The sequence below is a fragment of the Pelophylax lessonae genome (genome assembly GCF_965119305.1).
Source record: "Pelophylax lessonae genome assembly, chromosome: 13".
Classification (NCBI taxonomy): Eukaryota; Metazoa; Chordata; class Amphibia; order Anura; family Ranidae; genus Pelophylax; species Pelophylax lessonae.
The window spans coordinates 92,496,133-92,512,239 of record NC_138780.1 but is presented as its reverse complement, the minus strand read 5'-3'; the positions used below and the strand labels follow the sequence as shown (position 1 = coordinate 92,512,239).

Below are 16,107 nucleotides of genomic sequence, written 5' to 3'. Positions count from 1 at the left end.
ATTTTCAGCGCGCTGTTAAGGAACAATGGCGCAATCTGCGCAAACCTTTTGCTGTACCAAGTAGGTTCAAGCTGCGTTATCCTTTCTCGCCTTCCACTGATGAAAGGTGGTGTGTGCCACCCCCAATGGATCACGCAATTGCGGTTTTAAACAAATCCACTGCGATTCCTGCAGAGGATTCCCCGGTGTTCCGTGATGCCACGGCTAGGAGATTGGAGTCTCTTGCCCGTCATACTTATTCTGTTACGGGTTCTATGCTTAAGGCTCTGTTTGCCTCTCTCATGGCGGCCCAGGCGGTCGCAAGTTGGACGCAGATGCTTCGGCGCGTCCTAGTGGCCGATTCGGCCTCGCCGGCGACCCTGGATATGGTGGATCAAATCCACCAGGGTGTCATGTATCTGTGTGATGCGGACTTGGACTTAGTCTCGTTGGCTGCACGTGTACACAGCGTGGCGGTGTTGTCTCGCCGCCTGGTTTGGTTGAAATGTTCTTCACGTAAGACCTTAGCCAATCTGCCTTATGATGGGTCTCGCCTTTTTGGGGAGTCCTTGGATGTGTTGATTAAGGGGATCACCGGAGGTAAGAGCACTCTCTTGCCCCATTTCCCCAAGGCTAAGGGGGCTTCTGGGAAGAAGCATGCTAATTTTCGGCCCCCTCAGGGGTCCTTTCGTGCCTTTCGGTCGCACTACAAGGGCAAACCGTTCAAAGGTCAAGGCTCTCAGAAGAAGCCCTGGTCTGGAAAACAGAAGTCCGGTCAATCCGGATCCGCTGCCCATAACAGTGCGGCCTGAAGGGGCGCCCTCACCCAGTTTTGGGGTGGGGGGACGCTTGCTCGGTTTTCTTCAGCCCTGGTTGGCCCGCGTGCGGGACAGATGGGTTCAGGAGATCGTTCGATCTGGTTACAAGATCGAGTTTCTCTCTCGGCCGGAGAGCAGATTTTTTCCCTCAAATCTTCAACTGTCTCCAGAGCGTTTACGGGACCTGCACCTGGCGGTGCGGGACCTGAGGGCTCAGGGTGTGGTAGTTCCGGTGCCTCATCGGGACAGATTTTGGGGGTTTTATTCCAATCTGTTCACCGTGCCCAGAAAGGAGGGCAAGGTTCGTCCAATTCTGGACCTGAAGGCTCTGAACCGCTCTGTGCGGGTTCGCAAGTTCCGCATGGAATCCCTGCGGTCGGTGGTGGCTGCCCTGGTTCCGGGGGAATTCATGGCCTCCATCGATTTGAAGGATGCGTATCTTCACATCCCCATTTTCGAGGGTCACCAGAGGTACCTTCGATTTGCCATTGCGGAGGATCACTACCAGTTCGTGGCGTTGCCTTTTGGTCTCGCCTCGGCTCCGCGGGTCTTCACCAAGGTGCTTGTACCGGTTCTGGCATTTATTGAGGGCCCAGGGCATTTCTGTCCTGGGGTATCTGGACGACATTCTGGTTCGGTCTGCGACCAGCCAGGGTCTGGAGAAGGACCTGTCTGTCACGATGCAAACTCTGCAGGAGTTTGGTTGGACGATAAATTTTCCAAAGTCGACACTGAGTCCGTCGGTTCGTCTTCCCTACCTGGGAATGATTCTGGACTCGGTGCAGGCGAAGGTCTTCCTGCCGGAAGACAAACTCAGAACTCTTCAGGAGGAAGTCAGGTCCCTCAGGGACGTTCCGCACTCGTCTCTGTGGACGTGCATGAGATGTCTGGGATTGATGGTCTCGGCCTTCGAGGCGATTCCCTTCGCCCAGTTTCACACGCGGGGTCTCCAATCCATGTGGGACGGGCGACCTCAATCTCTGGATCTTCAAATCTCGTTGAGTCATCGCACCAGAAGAGACCTTCTGTGGTGGCTCCAGTCCCCGATGGTGTCCGGGGGCAAGTCGTTTCGTCCTATCTCGTGGACGGTGATCACCACGGATGCCAGCCTGTCGGGCTGGGGTGGTGTTCTGGGCGTTCTGCCCGCCCAGGGGACTTGGTCGGAGGGGGAGTCCTCCCTTCCGATCAACATTCTGGAATTGCGTGTGATAATTCTGTCTTCATCGCTGGACGGACCGGCTGCAGGGCTGCCCGGTTCGGGTGCAGACGGACAATGCCACGGCGGTGGCCTACATCAACCACCAAGGGGGCACCAGGAGTGCCCGAGCGGCTCGAGAAGTGGCCGACATTCTGTCTTGGGCCGAGACTCGTGTCCCGGCGATAACGGCGGTTCACATTCCGGGGGTGGAGAACTGGCAGGCGGACTATCTGAGTCGCCAGACCCTGGATCAGGGGGAATGGTCTCTCCACCCGGCTGTCTTCCAGATGTTGTGCGCGAAGTGGGGTCTTCCAGATGTGGACCTGTTCGCGTCTCGTCTCAACAACAAGGTGAGAAGGTTCGTGGCAAGGACGCGCGACCCTCGGGCAGACGCGTCGGACGCGTTAGTGGCCCCGTGGCATCAGTACAGGCTGATGTACGCGTTTCCACCGATTCAGTTGCTGTCCAGGTTCCTTCGCAGGTTACACTCGGAACGCAGCACGGTGATTCTTGTGGCACCGGACTGGCCTCGCCGGTCCTGGTACGCAGACCTCGTGAATCTGGCGGTCGACGCCCCGTGGCGTCTGCCTCTTCGAGACGATCTCCTGTCTCAAGGACCGATATACCATCCTGCTTTACAGTCGCTGGCTTTGACGGCCTGGCTGTTGAGACCGAGGTCCTGAAGGAGAAGGGTCTCTCCCCAGAGGTCGTTCATACTTTGATCAACACGAGGAAGTCTTCCTCGGGGAAGGTTTATTACCGTACTTGGAAGGCCTATTTTGCCTGGTGTGAGTCCAGGGGGTTTTCACCCCGCACGTACTCGGTTTCCCGAGTGCTGTCCTTCCTTCAAACGGGTGTCGATCAGCGTTTGGCGCTGGCTACGATAAAGGGTCAGGTATCTGCGCTGGCCGTTCTGTTTCAACGTCCCGTGGCTTCCAACTCCTTGGTTGGCACTTTTGTTCAGGGTGTGCGGCATCTGGTTCCTCCTAGGAGGGATCCTTTGCCCCCTTGGGACTTGAATCTCGTTCTGTCTGTGTTGCAACGTGCTCCTTTTGAACAGGTCAGGGAGATCTCGCTGTCTATGTTGTCCAAAAAGGTCGCCTTTTTGGTGGCGATCACTTCGGCTCGCAGAGTGTCGGAGCTGGCAGCTTTGTCCTGCAAGTCTCCGTATCTGGTTGTTCATTTGGATAAGGTGGTCTTGCGACCTAATCCTTCTTTTCTTCCGAAATGAGTTTCGGAATTCCATCTTAATGAGGATATTGTCTTGCCTTCGCTGTGCGCGAAGCCTAAAAAGCCAAAGGAGGTGAGATTACACTCTCTGGATGTTGTTCGGGCGGTAAGGGTTTACCTTAAATCGACTGAGTCTTTTCGAAAGACGGATTCCTTGTTTGTTCTTCCAGAGGGTCCTCGGAAGGGCATGGCGGCGTCGGCCTCTACCATCGCAAAATGGATCAGGCAGACCATTGAACAGGCCTATGCTTTGCAGGGGAAGGTTCCCCCTGTGCCTGTGAAGGCGCACTCTACTAGATCTCCGAGTACGTCTTGGGCCTGTCGTCATGGGGCTTCTGTAGCCCAGGTGTGTAAGGCGGCGACTTGGTAGACCGTGCACACTTTCACAAAATTCTACAGAGTAGATGTTCAGGCATCTGCGGATGCTTCCTTTGGCCGCAAGGTTCTTAGTGTGGCGTTGCCCTAGGGTCCCTTGTGGGGACCACTGGCTGTTGGGATAAGTTTTTTATTCCCTGGTTATTTGTCTTTTCCTGGGTTGTTGCTCCTGTTGAGCACCTGTTTTTTCCTGTTGCCCAGCTGGTTTCCTTCCTTTGGTAAGGTTCCTTTCTTTGATGCGGAGACTGCGTTGCCTTTTCGGCGCGGATGCGTTTCCCACCCCTCATGTTTGCACTGCTTTGGGACGTCCCCATATGTGACGAATATGAAGAGGCGGCGACTGTCGGAGGACGTAAGAGAAAACGGAATTTTTGTAAAATCTTACCTGTAAAATTCCTTTCTCTGAGTCCTCCGACAGTCGCCGCCCCCGCCCCTCTATGGGGGTTTGGTTGTATACTCTACTGCTATTCCACTAAAACTGAGATATGGTTGCAGGAAGTAGGAGGGTATTAACTGAGGGGACCACCCCTTGAGGGTGGGATATGTTAAAAGCTTTAATGTTAACATATTCTGTTGCCTAGCTACTCCTTCGGAGCAAAGTCTAATACCCCATATGTGACGAATATGAAGAGGCGGCGACTGTCGGAGGACTCAGAGAAAGGAATTTTACAGGTAAGATTTTACAAAAATTCCGTTTTTTACTCAAGAACCATGACCGCTGATTGTGTGTCTCCCTCTTATGTACTTTGTATAAAGGTGGCCATACACTATGAAATCTTGTACAATTCCTTTAGATTTACCAAAACTGTATAACTTGGGGATCCACCTGAACAATCTATTTTATTTGTATAAAATCGGGCAGGCTCTTGTGCTACAAAGCTGATAGATCTTAAGCCCAGTACAGTATACGGTCACCTTAAAGGAAGAAGTATGAAAGTTGGTGGAATTTGGAGGGGGGGGGGGGGGGAAGGAGATGTAGTCAGGAGTGGTAAACACACCCTATTCTGGGATGTCGTAAGGCAGTGCATGATGGGATGTGAAGTTTCCTGCAATGTCGCATGGCGGTGGTGATGGACTCTGAATGCGTTTTTTTTAAATTTGAACTGAGAGGTGCAGATTCAAAGTTGCCAGGGACTAGGTTAGTGAGAGATGAGCCCATTGGGATGGCTTAGGCAGAAGAGACATTAGATAAGACTTCTGATTTGTATTATGAAGAGTGAAATTCTGCTGAAAGGTGAACTTGGCATTTAAAACCTTAAACGCACAGCTGATCTAGTGGAAGGTTAAAAAAAAAAAAAAACTTTTTTTTTTTTTTTTTTTATGTGTGTGTAAATGTTTTATTTTTTTCCTGACACCCCCCCCCCCCCCCCCCTTTCTGCGCTTCCCTTGGATACTCGAGGATTACCAGTTGTCAGTTTATGTCTGATATAACTTTAATAGCCAGTTATATTTTGTGAATTAAAAAATACATCCAACTTATAGGTGGTGAGGTTAAACCTAATATGCTATGTAGTTTGCATGATCCAACAGAGAATCCAGTTCAGACTTCATCACACATCATATATACATAGTAGAGACTAAAGGCCCGTACACACAGACAAGCGATCTGCCGATTGTACGCTTGTTAGTATGATGCCTCCGACAGCCGTCAGCGCACATTCTGCCGACAAGAATCTGTCATGCAAGCATTAAAATTTTTGTATGCCGAAACCAGAGCGGCCGATTGTTCGCCAGTCAGTACAGAATTCGGCCGACAGACCGCAGATTTGCAAGACTGGGCATGCTCAGAAAAGAAAAAACACAGGGAAAGTTAACCATTACATGACATCACTTCTGCAGTCGGCTGTAGTCGGCGGACAAAATTCTTGTGCTGTCTTTGCACTTTTCAACAGAAACCGACAGCCCGGGGACAAAAGACGGCCGATCGTTCGCCGACGATCGGTATGTGTGTACGGGGCTTAAGGCAGTATTGTCACCTGTAAACATAAAAATGGTACTTTAATCCCAAACCCTGGTATATTGACTTTTTTTTTTTTTTGCCTTGTAACAGGCAACTGTTACAAGTGTGTTGGAGTACCTTGTGAACTGGTTTGAAGAAAGAGACTTTACTTCAGAGCTGGTGAGTATATTTTCCTATAGATTTGTACAGTTAGGTAAAATTTTGATGTTGACTTTTATGTGTGTGGCATTTTTTTTAGGGTCGTTGGCTGTATGCCTTGCTTGCCTGCTTGGAGAAACCACTTATGCCAGAGGCTCACTCCCTCATCCGGCAGCTGGCGCGCAGGTGCTCTCAAGTCAGAGCAGGAGTGGTACGTATAGTATGATCCTTACAAGTCTCTAATTCTGTGCTAGAGCATTAATCGTTTGGATCCAGAATTCCTTCTCTAGAGCTACTGAGATTAACTTATTGGATGACTCCAACGAATACCAGGCACCCAAAGTGGGTGAATTTATCTCCATCGAAAACTGTGATCAAAATTAGTGTTTGGAGTTTTAACTCCTACAGGAATGATCAATCACCATAATAGATACAGCATTAAGCCTGGGTTCACACTGGTGCAAACACAGACATTGCATGTGATTTGGATCACATTGCTATGTAGATCACATGTGATGTAAATTCAGTCATACAGGTTGCGTGGCTGAACTCGCATCCCATTAGCTCAAAAAATGCTTCAAGAACCCTTCCCCGGATCGCATGAGTTTTCACACCCATGCGATCAGTTTCCTGTCCGAATTCACAGTTCACACTGCAAACTGAGGGGGAGATGTGATGCGGGAACCCGCACTAGAATCGCGCTGGTTCCTGCATCGCAGTAGTGTGAACCCAGGCTAAACATGCTACACATACTGAAATTAAATCTCAGTTGTCCTGTGCAGGAACAGCACAAGAATTGCACGGTTTTGTAATTTTATATTGTAGATCTGTTCGGATATTGAGAGATCTTTGTGTGTGTGTGTGTGTGTGTGTGTGTGTGTGTGTGTGTGTGTGTATATGTATAATTTTTTTTTTTTTTTGTAGGAACACAAGGAAGACGAGAGGGTGTCTGCTTTAAACTTGTTCATCTGTCTAGTTGGCAGGTAAATATGCTTACCTTTTTGTGAGTTTATCAAGTTAAACACTGGAAACACTGATGGTTTTTGTGTTCTGTTACGTGTGTGAATGCAGGTCATATAATACAAATTTAGACTTGAGCATAAATATATAAAAAATTATTGCATACAAGGACTAAATCATGATTGGCCATGCAATCCTTTTTAAGCCTTCCCACCCCCCCCCCCAATATTCAATTTTATACATATTTTCTATTTTTAATTGTAAATACACATCAGTGATATAACTATTTAGACCTGTTCTGACAGGTTAAGGTTTTCAGCACATTATTTCTAATTTATTCACTTGCTCTAATTTTAACATTTTACAGGTCCTTCTCTTATATTGGTGCTGGCACTCCAATAAACTATATTTCTCTAGCGCTCATTGACAGACGTAGTCCTCGGTGATACACCACCTTCGGGTTATGTTGCCTCCACAGGAGCAGGACTAGACAGGAAATTAAAAAGCTCTGGCCACACCCTAGGGGCAGTCCCAGAGGGTATATCCTCTCTCTCTCTCTCTCTCTGCCTCAGCAAATCAGTTATTTTCTGTCTAGTTAGGAGTAAGGACCTAGATACCTTGCTGGGATCTTAGGTCCTGGCAAGAATTTTTTCTTAAAGGATTTTTTAGACAGCCTTTTTTCTCCAGTGTTCCTGTGAGATCTTTAAGCAAGAAAGCTGAACTGGGCGACGGGCTGGATGTTGAGATCCGGTCACCCCAGTTCAGCCTACGAGCGCGTGCAGGCCATAGCTCCGCGCTGGGTCGGCCGCGACAAAGTCCCATTAAAGGACTGACCCCGCGAGTTAAACGTCTCGCTGAAACGCCAAAGACCATGAGTCACGGCGTCCGTATCGGTCGACAGCCCTCCCGCCCCGGTGGAGAGGGGTACTGTCAGGAGTTGGTGCCCGCCTGGTTCCGGTATGGTGAGTAGTATGTTCCCCCTTTTCCCCTGACGGGTCTTGTGGTGAACGCGGGCCCCTCTCTGTATGGTAAGATAGAGTCCCTCTCTATCCTATAAATGACACAGATCCTCCTACTTTGAGTGTGATTTTATGTGCAAAAAGCCAGGAGGCTTGGTTTGGGAGCTAACAATCTAATTGTATACATGTTAAAAGATGTAATCTGTGGCATTCTGGGAATCTTACGGTGATAAGAATAAGCTACCTACCAGTCAGAAGCCACGGACATGTAGACTGCCTTCCTAATCAGATCTCCAGCTATTAGCAGGCCTCCCGAATGGCCATGCGGTCCGCCAGGGCCGGTACCGCCAACCACGCCAAATCCCCATGCAGAGAGTGTTGTGTGCCCTGCAGCACACCGCTATTCAGTACAGGCCGCCGCCATTTTTTTTGCTGGATCGCACGAGCCGCCATTTTGGCGTAGCCTCGTGTCTCCAGCATGGGGGCGGCCATGTTTGAGGTGATCCAAACACCTCGTGGAGCTTGGGGAGGCGCCGGAAGGCGTGCAGAGGGGCGGAGCCGCCTCCTTTCTTCCTGGGCAGCCAGCCAAAAGACTTCCTGTTTGTCAAGACAGCGCTGTAACCTGTTGCAGTTAAACTCTGAGCATCAAGTGGTGAGCCTGGGGGTCTATCTCTCTCTCTCTCTCTCTCGATCGATAGGGATCCCTAGCAGGTAACACTAAGGGGCTTTTTGTGGCGCTGGGGGTCTGAAAAAAAAAAAAAGTTTTTTATTTTTGAATTATATTATCCAGGAAGTGACTGGAATTATCATGGACCCTGCCACACATATTCCCCCACCTGTTTCCCTCGAGGGGGCCACGGGACCCGCCGGTGCACAGTGTAGAGTCATTTACAGCAATTTTGGAGTCTATGGTGGCTCGGGTGGAGGCGGCCTGTCAGGGACGGGGGTCAAGGAAGCGACCCCCGCCTACCCCTATACTATCTGACACCTCTGACTCAGATTCAGAGATGGTCACTGCAGTTGCAGGTTCCTCTGCAAGGACTGTTATCCCAGGTAAAGCCCCCTCAGACAGTGAGGAGGACGCTTCTTCTCCTGCTATAATTCAGGAAGAAGCATTGGTGGACGCACTAGTTGTGGCAGTGCAGGAAACCTTAAAACTTGAGGCTTTACCGGCAGAGGCAACTGAAACAGAGATTCCTTTTGGTACTAATAAGCCCATCAAAACGGTGAAGGTTTTTCCTGTACCCAAATGTTTCGGTAATCAGATTAAAGGAGAATGGGAGCATTCTAAACGTACCTTTACTATTTCCAAGCGTATTGCTAGACGCTATCCGTTTGAGGAATCCATCATTAAGAAATGGACGGTACCACCAGTGGTGGATCCACCTATTTCCAGGCTGAATAAAGCCACGGTTATCCCAGTGGAGGACACTTCGTCCTTTAAGGATCCGGTGGATCGAAAGATGGAAGCAGAGTCCCGCACCATCTTCTCTCTGATAGGGTCAGCATTTAGACCAGTAATTGTTATTGGTCTAGTTTCCCAGACACTTACGGAATGGGCGAAAATGGTACACCAAGACCTTAGGGGAAAGGATATTCCCCAGGAGACATCTGATTTGATGGAACAGATTATACTAGGGCTACAGTTTATCTGTGACGCAGCCTTGGACACTACTCCCTTATTAGGGCATGCATCTATGTCAGCGGTGATCCTCAGACGTGTGCTGTGGTTAAAATGCTGGTCAGCTGACCTAGGTTCCAAGAAGACCTTGACAAATCTCCCTTTTCAGGGGAATCGTCTATTTGGGGCCAACCTAGATGAAATCATTAGGGATGCCACTAGGGGCAAGAGCACTTTTTTGCCACAGGCTGCAAAAGCTAAGGGACCTCGCAACAAGCGAGGACCTTTCTTTACCGCCCATAAAGGGCGCCCGGCTGGTACTAGCGGGAAAGGCAAGACTCCTCCAGGAGGGTTCAAGAAGGGCTGGTCGGACAAGCAGAGGACCAACCCAGCCAAACCCGAAGCAAAGGAGTACACAGCCTGAAGGTGCGCCCCCACCCGGTTTCAGGGTGGGGGGACGTTTTCACCGGTATTCAGGACATTAGATCGAGCATCAACCACTACTACCGGTGCGATTCTTCCCTTCCAACATTTAAGTACTACAGGAAGCGGTAGTTACCGTTCCCTGAATAGATCTTTTCCTTTACCTTTTCCTAAGATTAGTCCCTATACCTCACAGGAATCGGATCTGGTTGACCAGATAGGCCAAGTAGCCTCTAGTCGGGTGACTTCGGTCCCTGAGGTTCAACCAGAAAAGATCACCCTTCCTGATAACAATCAGGTATCTGATAAATGTGTGGGAACAGAAAACGACCAGACTTTCTCGGATGGTCGGGGCCAGATACCTCTAGGGACGCCTGGTTCAGATTCTATCAGCGCCAGTGGTCCTAGAAATTCTAGGCTGGCCTCCTCAAGCCGGCCTGGCCGACTTGGACATGCTAGTCGCAGACGTTCCGTGGGAACTTCGTCTCAGGGAGTGTCTGTGGTCTCAAGGACCAATTTACCATCATGCTTTACAGTCGCTGGGTTTAATGGCCTGGCCATTGAGACCCAAGTACTGAAGGACAGAGGTTTGTCTACTTCAGTCATTCCTACCCTTATTAAAGCAAGGAAAGCGACTTCCAGCAAGGTCTATTATCACACATGGAAGACTTATATTGCGTGGTGCGAATCTTTAGGATTTCCTCCACGTACCTATTCGGTGACTCGAATATTGACCTTTTTGCAACAAGGGGTTGAGCAGAAGCTAGCCTTGAGCACCATCAAGGGTCAAGTTTCAGCATTAGCAATCTTCTTTCAGAAACCTTTAGCTACCAAGTCCTTGGTGCGGAATTTCATCCAGGGGGTGCGGCACCTGGCTCCACCAGTCCGCGCGCCCTTACCGCCCTGGGATCTTAATTTGGTTTTGTCGGTTCTACAGAAACCTCCCTTTGAAAACATCAGGGAGATTCCCTTGCTTACTTTATCCCAGAAGGTGGCCTTCTTGGTGGCTATCACTTCTGCTCGCAGGGTGTCAGAACTGGCTGCATTATCATGCCAGTCCCCATACCTAGTGATTCATAGGGATAAGGTAGTACTTCATCCTAAGCCATCTTTTCTTCCTAAGGTGGTTTCAGATTTTCATCTGAATGAAGATATTGTACTACCTTCCTTGTGTCCTCAGCCCAAGCATCATCGGGAACATGCGTTGCATTCCTTAGATGTGGTTCGGGCAATCAGGGTATACCTGAAAGCTACGGAATCATTCCGTAAGACGGATTCACTTTTTGTGATCACGGATGGCCCCAGAAAGGGTTTGCCTGCATCTGCCGCGACCATTGCCAAATGGATTAGACAAACGGTGGTACAGGCTTATTCTATTAAGGGTCAGAGTCCTCCGTTCCCTGTTAGGGCGCACTCCACTCGAGCGCTCAGTACTTCCTGGGCCTTTCGCCATCAGGTGTCAGTGGTCCAGGTATGTAAGGCGGCCACCTGGTCGTCGGTACATACCTTTACAAAATTCTATAAAATTGATGTGACGGCATCGGCGGATGCCTCATTTGGCCGCAAGGTTTTGCAGGCCGCAATTTGAGGAGACCGGTGGTCTACCTCGAGGGTTTTTTTCTGTTTGAAAAAAAAAAAAAAAAAAATTTTTTCTCTTTTTTTGTTGAGTCTCATCCTTAAGGATGAGCATTGTAAACTTCTAGTTGGCACCGGTTGGGCCTTCTAGATTGGGATTTGATTTCATTTTCCCACCCCTCAGTTGTGATACTGCTCTGGGACGTCCCGAAGGTGGTGTATCACCGAGGACTACGTCTGTCAATGAGCGCTAGAGAAAAATGGATTTTTGTAAGATCTTACCGTAAAATCCTTTTCTCTTAGCTCATTGACAGACGTAGTCCCCGCCCCTCTGTTTTTTGAGTTGGGTTGGGTTAAATCTCTAAAGACTGCTTTTTCACATAACTGATTTGCTGAGGCAGAGAGAGAGAGGATATACCCTCTGGGACTGCCCCTAGGGTGTGGCCAGAGCTTTTTAATTTCCTGTCTAGTCCTGCTCCTGTGGAGGCAACATAACCCGAAGGTGGTGTATCACCGAGGACTACGTCTGTCAATGAGCTAAGAGAAAAGGATTTTACGGTAAGATCTTACAAAAATCCATTTTTCTAGTATTACAATTATTACACTTCTTGGTTTTAGACTCTCCTAATTTGAAGTAGACTTATTTTCTTTTACAAATTCCCAAAGCAATTATTTGACAACCTTTTTATTTGCCCTTATCCCTTAGGCCTCATTCATATCGGTGCTAAGGCCCATAGCCCATGAGTGAGCCACCAGGTTCTGCTTGCAGGCAACTCATGTAAGTGTATGGGGATGAAGCGGCTGTACAGACACAGCCAGTTTGTCTCAGTTTGATTAAAGGTATGGGCTCATTCTGTTCACACGTCGTTACCATGTGTTTGTGGCATTTGCCATTTCTAAAGCCTCATAACCACCTGCCATGAATAGTACAATAGTAGCACACAGTGCTATTCACACAGGAGCAGTTGTGTTTGTGTAAACATTAAGCAACATGTCACTTTTATGTGGCATCAATGCCTGTCAACCGCTTCCACTGATTTCAATGGTGATGCCCAACAACCGCACCTCAACAGCCTCTAGAGCATTTATGGTGTGTTAGCTGGGCACTGGGAAATAGAGAACTAGGACAGAGCAGCTCCAGTCACTTCTGGTTGTATAGAACAGCCGTGAGATAACGCCATTTACTTCTGTGTGCAGGCAAAGTGTGGCAACAAAAGTGAGTACACCCCTAAAGTGGAAATGTCCAAATTGGGCCCAATTAGCCAATTTTCCTCCCCGGTGTCGTGTACTAGGCCTCAGGTGTGAATGAGGAGAAGGTGTGTTAAATTTGGTGTGATCACTATCTTAGTGGTAGTTCAACATGGCACCTCATGGTAAAGTGCTTTACATAAAGATGGCCTTAGGCTATAAGAAGATTGCCAAGAACCTGAAACTGAGCTGCAGCACGGTGGCCAAGACCGTACATCAGTTTACCAGGACGGGTTCTACCCAGAACAGGCCTTGCCATGGTTGACCAAAGAAGTTGAGTGCACGTGCTCAGAGTCCTATCCAGAGGTTATCTTTGGGAAATTGACTTCTACCAGCATTGCTGAAGGGGTGGGGGGGGTCAGCCTGTCAGTGCTCAGACCATACGTTGCACGCTGCATCAAATTGGTCTGCATGGCTGTCGTCTCAGAAGGAAGCCTCTTCTAAAGATGATGCACACAGCCTGCCAACTGTTTGCTGAAGACAAGCAGAATAAGGACATGATTACTGGAACCATGTCCTGTGGTCTGATGAGACCAAGATAAACTTATTTGGTTCAGATGGTGTCAAGCGTGTGTGTAGCGGGAGCCAGGTGAGGAGTACAAAGACAAGTGTCTTGGCTACAGTCAAGCATGGTGGTGGGAGTGTCGTGGTCTGAGGCTGCATGAGTGCTGCTGGCACTGGGGAGCTACAGTTCATCGAGGGAACCATGAATGCCAACATGTACTGTGACATACTGAAGCAGAGCATGATTCCCCCCCCCCCCCCTCCCTTCGGAGACTGGGCCGCATTCCAACATAACGACCCCAAACACACCTCCAAGACAACCACTGCCTTGCTAAAGAAGCTGAGGGAAAAAGGGATGGCCTGACCAAGCACGTCTCCAGACCTAAACCCTATTGAGCATCTGTGGGGCATCCTCAAACATAAGGTGGAGGAGTGCAAGGTCTCTAACATCCACCAGCTCCATGATGTCCTCATGGAGGAGTGGAAAAGCCAGTGGGAACTTGTGAAACACTGGTGAACTCCATTCCCAAGAGGGTTAAGGCAGAGCTAGAGAATAATGGTGGCCACACAAAATATTGACACTTTGGGGCTCAATTTGGACATTTTCACTTAGGAGTGTACTCACTTTTGTTGCCAGCTGTTTAGACATTGACTGTTGAGTTTTTTTTGCAGGGACAGCAAATTTTACACTGTTCAAGCTTGTACTCACTACTTTACATTGTAGCAAAGTGTAATTTCTTCAGTGTTTGTCACATGAAAAGATAAAATATTTACAAAAATGTGAGGGGGTGTCCTCACTATCTCCACGTGTGTGTGTGTGTGTGTGTGTGTGTGTGTATATAATAAATATTTTACACTAAGCAACTGAACACAAGTGTTCTCAAAAAAATCCTAACCCCAAATGGGTATAAAAGATAACTGCAGCTCTAGAAGTGAGACTCCAAAATATAGGTGTTAGATTGTTAATGTGTAAATATTACCAATAAACATGTGTTTCAACAGAAATATAAGTGATGAAGCCTCGCCAATGTATATTTGTGTTGAATCATATGTTGATTACAAATTTTTTTTTTTGAAGAAAAAAAAATGTAGGTTCAGGGAGTTTCACTTTTCAGTTATCTTTATATCTATTTAGTACCAGGTAGGAGCAGAGGCTTTGAGTGTTGTCAGTGGCAATGCTTTCTGTGTTGGCAAAAGACCTCATCAGCAAGTGTTGGTATATAGAAGGAACAGTGTCAGCAAGTGTCATTGAGGCTGATAATGTATCTGTACTCGCAGAAGAGGCAGAACAGCACTCTGAATATAGGACCCAAGTATTCTGAGCTATTGTGATGCATACAAACCCCCTCCCCCAGATCTTTCAGCAAGTCACCAAGTAGTAGTTGTTCTTACACTGGGAAGAACTGTCCTCCAGGGAGCAGGAGAGCAATAGTGAGTGATTATGCCTGCTGGTTTTATTTTCTAGAATTATTGTTTTATATCCTGAGTCAACATAATAAATTGGGTAATTTTTCTTCAACATCACTTCCCCTTTAAGCACTTCCATGGGAGTTTTTTGAGTATTCTTGAAGCATTTTAAATGCTTTATAAACGCAACAAAAACACGTCCTAACTAACACAAATTTTTCTTCATAACCAACGTGTGTGAGTGAGCCCTATAGGTGAGTAGCCGCGAGCGCAAACTGTCTGCATACAGGCCGCTAACCTTTAGTCACACAGCTGTCCAATTGGGCAGAGCAGCAGTATGTGCAGTCTCTTCCTCCCCATACACCTTCATTCGCTGTCTGCTAGCTCTAGATGAAGAACAGGCCTCAGCACCCATGTTAATAAGGCCTTTGTCCCTTTTTTTTATCATTTTGTTTCTCCACCTTCACATAACTGGATTTTTGTGTTAGTATTGAGGTTTACAACAATAAAATGTCTGTTAGAAGCTCATAGAAGTAAAGAAGTGTGTAATAAACTAAAATGGTTTGTGCCTGTTCTGAAGAAACACTGGTATAAATAGTACAGCTATTTATCTAGACCACTAAAGAAGAAATCTATTGTCTATTATATACTGTATTCTTAATACAAAAGGTGTGTGTATTCTGCTCTGATTTGGTTTCTTCTGTATTTCTACCAAATCTGTCCAGTAATCCAGCATACAGCTCCTGTACATTTCTTTGTGCAAGAGCATGCTATAATGGGGACCAGTTCCTGCTGCTCCCCCTTGTGTAGGATGACTGGTCCTAAATCCGCTCTTCCTTCTGCAGCCAGCCTATAGTGTGAACCTTCTGGGTCCCTCCCACAGCACTGCAATCTGCATAGGTTATGGGGTCACTTCTACTTTAATAAAGCAATAGCTGGGTTTGAAAAATACATTTGGTGCACCAAAAATGGATGTATGTTTTGGCTATTGAAAAAAAAAACAAAACAAAAAAACAGTATCTATGCTTAGAATATGACTTTAAGGTAAGCTTTTTACAGTGACACTGTTGAAATACAGCTCCTTTTTCATCTAGGTATTTTGAACAACGTGATCTGGCAGATTCTGGTGACCCTTCCTGAAGAGATGAGACTGACTGCCTCCATTTTCCCCTACACACAGCAATACCTGTCCATTCAAAGCAAGCCTCTCTTAAGTGATGCATCTACCATCTTTTTTCTGTTCAGAACTTGACTTTCAGAAGAAAAGTGGCAGTAATAGAACCCATTTGACGCAGCGATATGAAGGGCTACACATCAGACTATTGCACGTTGATCTACAATGACCAGGAATGGAAATGATCCTGCTGCTTAGATTTAAAAATGTAGAATTTTTATTTTTATTCATATTTTTTTCAAATGGCCAAAGTTGGAGAGATTTTAAGTGCCTAAGGGGTTTTGGAAACCATACATTCATCCTTTTTTGTAAAGGATATCAGCAGTTTTACAGAAAACCACCAAAGACCAAAACTGTATCCAAAATATCTGCAAATAACCTGGTTCCACCCTTTTACCTCAGTTCAATAAAGGTCCTTAATTCATGTTGCTTGGCTTGTATAGGCCCAGGGCAACATGTACATTGGCTGTTATCTTTGTGGAAGTCTAACCCCTTTTGTGCTGTGCTTTTTACTGGGATGGGGGTATGAGTTGTGATG

At 47.5% G+C, this 16,107-nt stretch overlaps 1 protein-coding gene across 1 annotated transcript in view; it reads left to right on the top strand.

Moving 5' to 3' along the window:
* GEMIN2 (gem nuclear organelle associated protein 2) overlaps window positions 1-15,869 on the top strand; it is a 49,213-nt gene extending 33,344 nt beyond the window's left edge. The window contains exons 7-10 of the mRNA XM_082242895.1: window positions 5,651-5,719; window positions 5,799-5,909; window positions 6,623-6,681; window positions 15,490-15,869. Of these exons, the coding sequence (XP_082099021.1) occupies window positions 5,651-5,719; window positions 5,799-5,909; window positions 6,623-6,681; window positions 15,490-15,535 (285 nt within the window). The 3' untranslated portion in view covers window positions 15,536-15,869. The remainder of the gene's footprint in view (window positions 1-5,650; window positions 5,720-5,798; window positions 5,910-6,622; window positions 6,682-15,489) is intronic.
* Window positions 15,870-16,107: the final 238 nt, after the last annotated feature.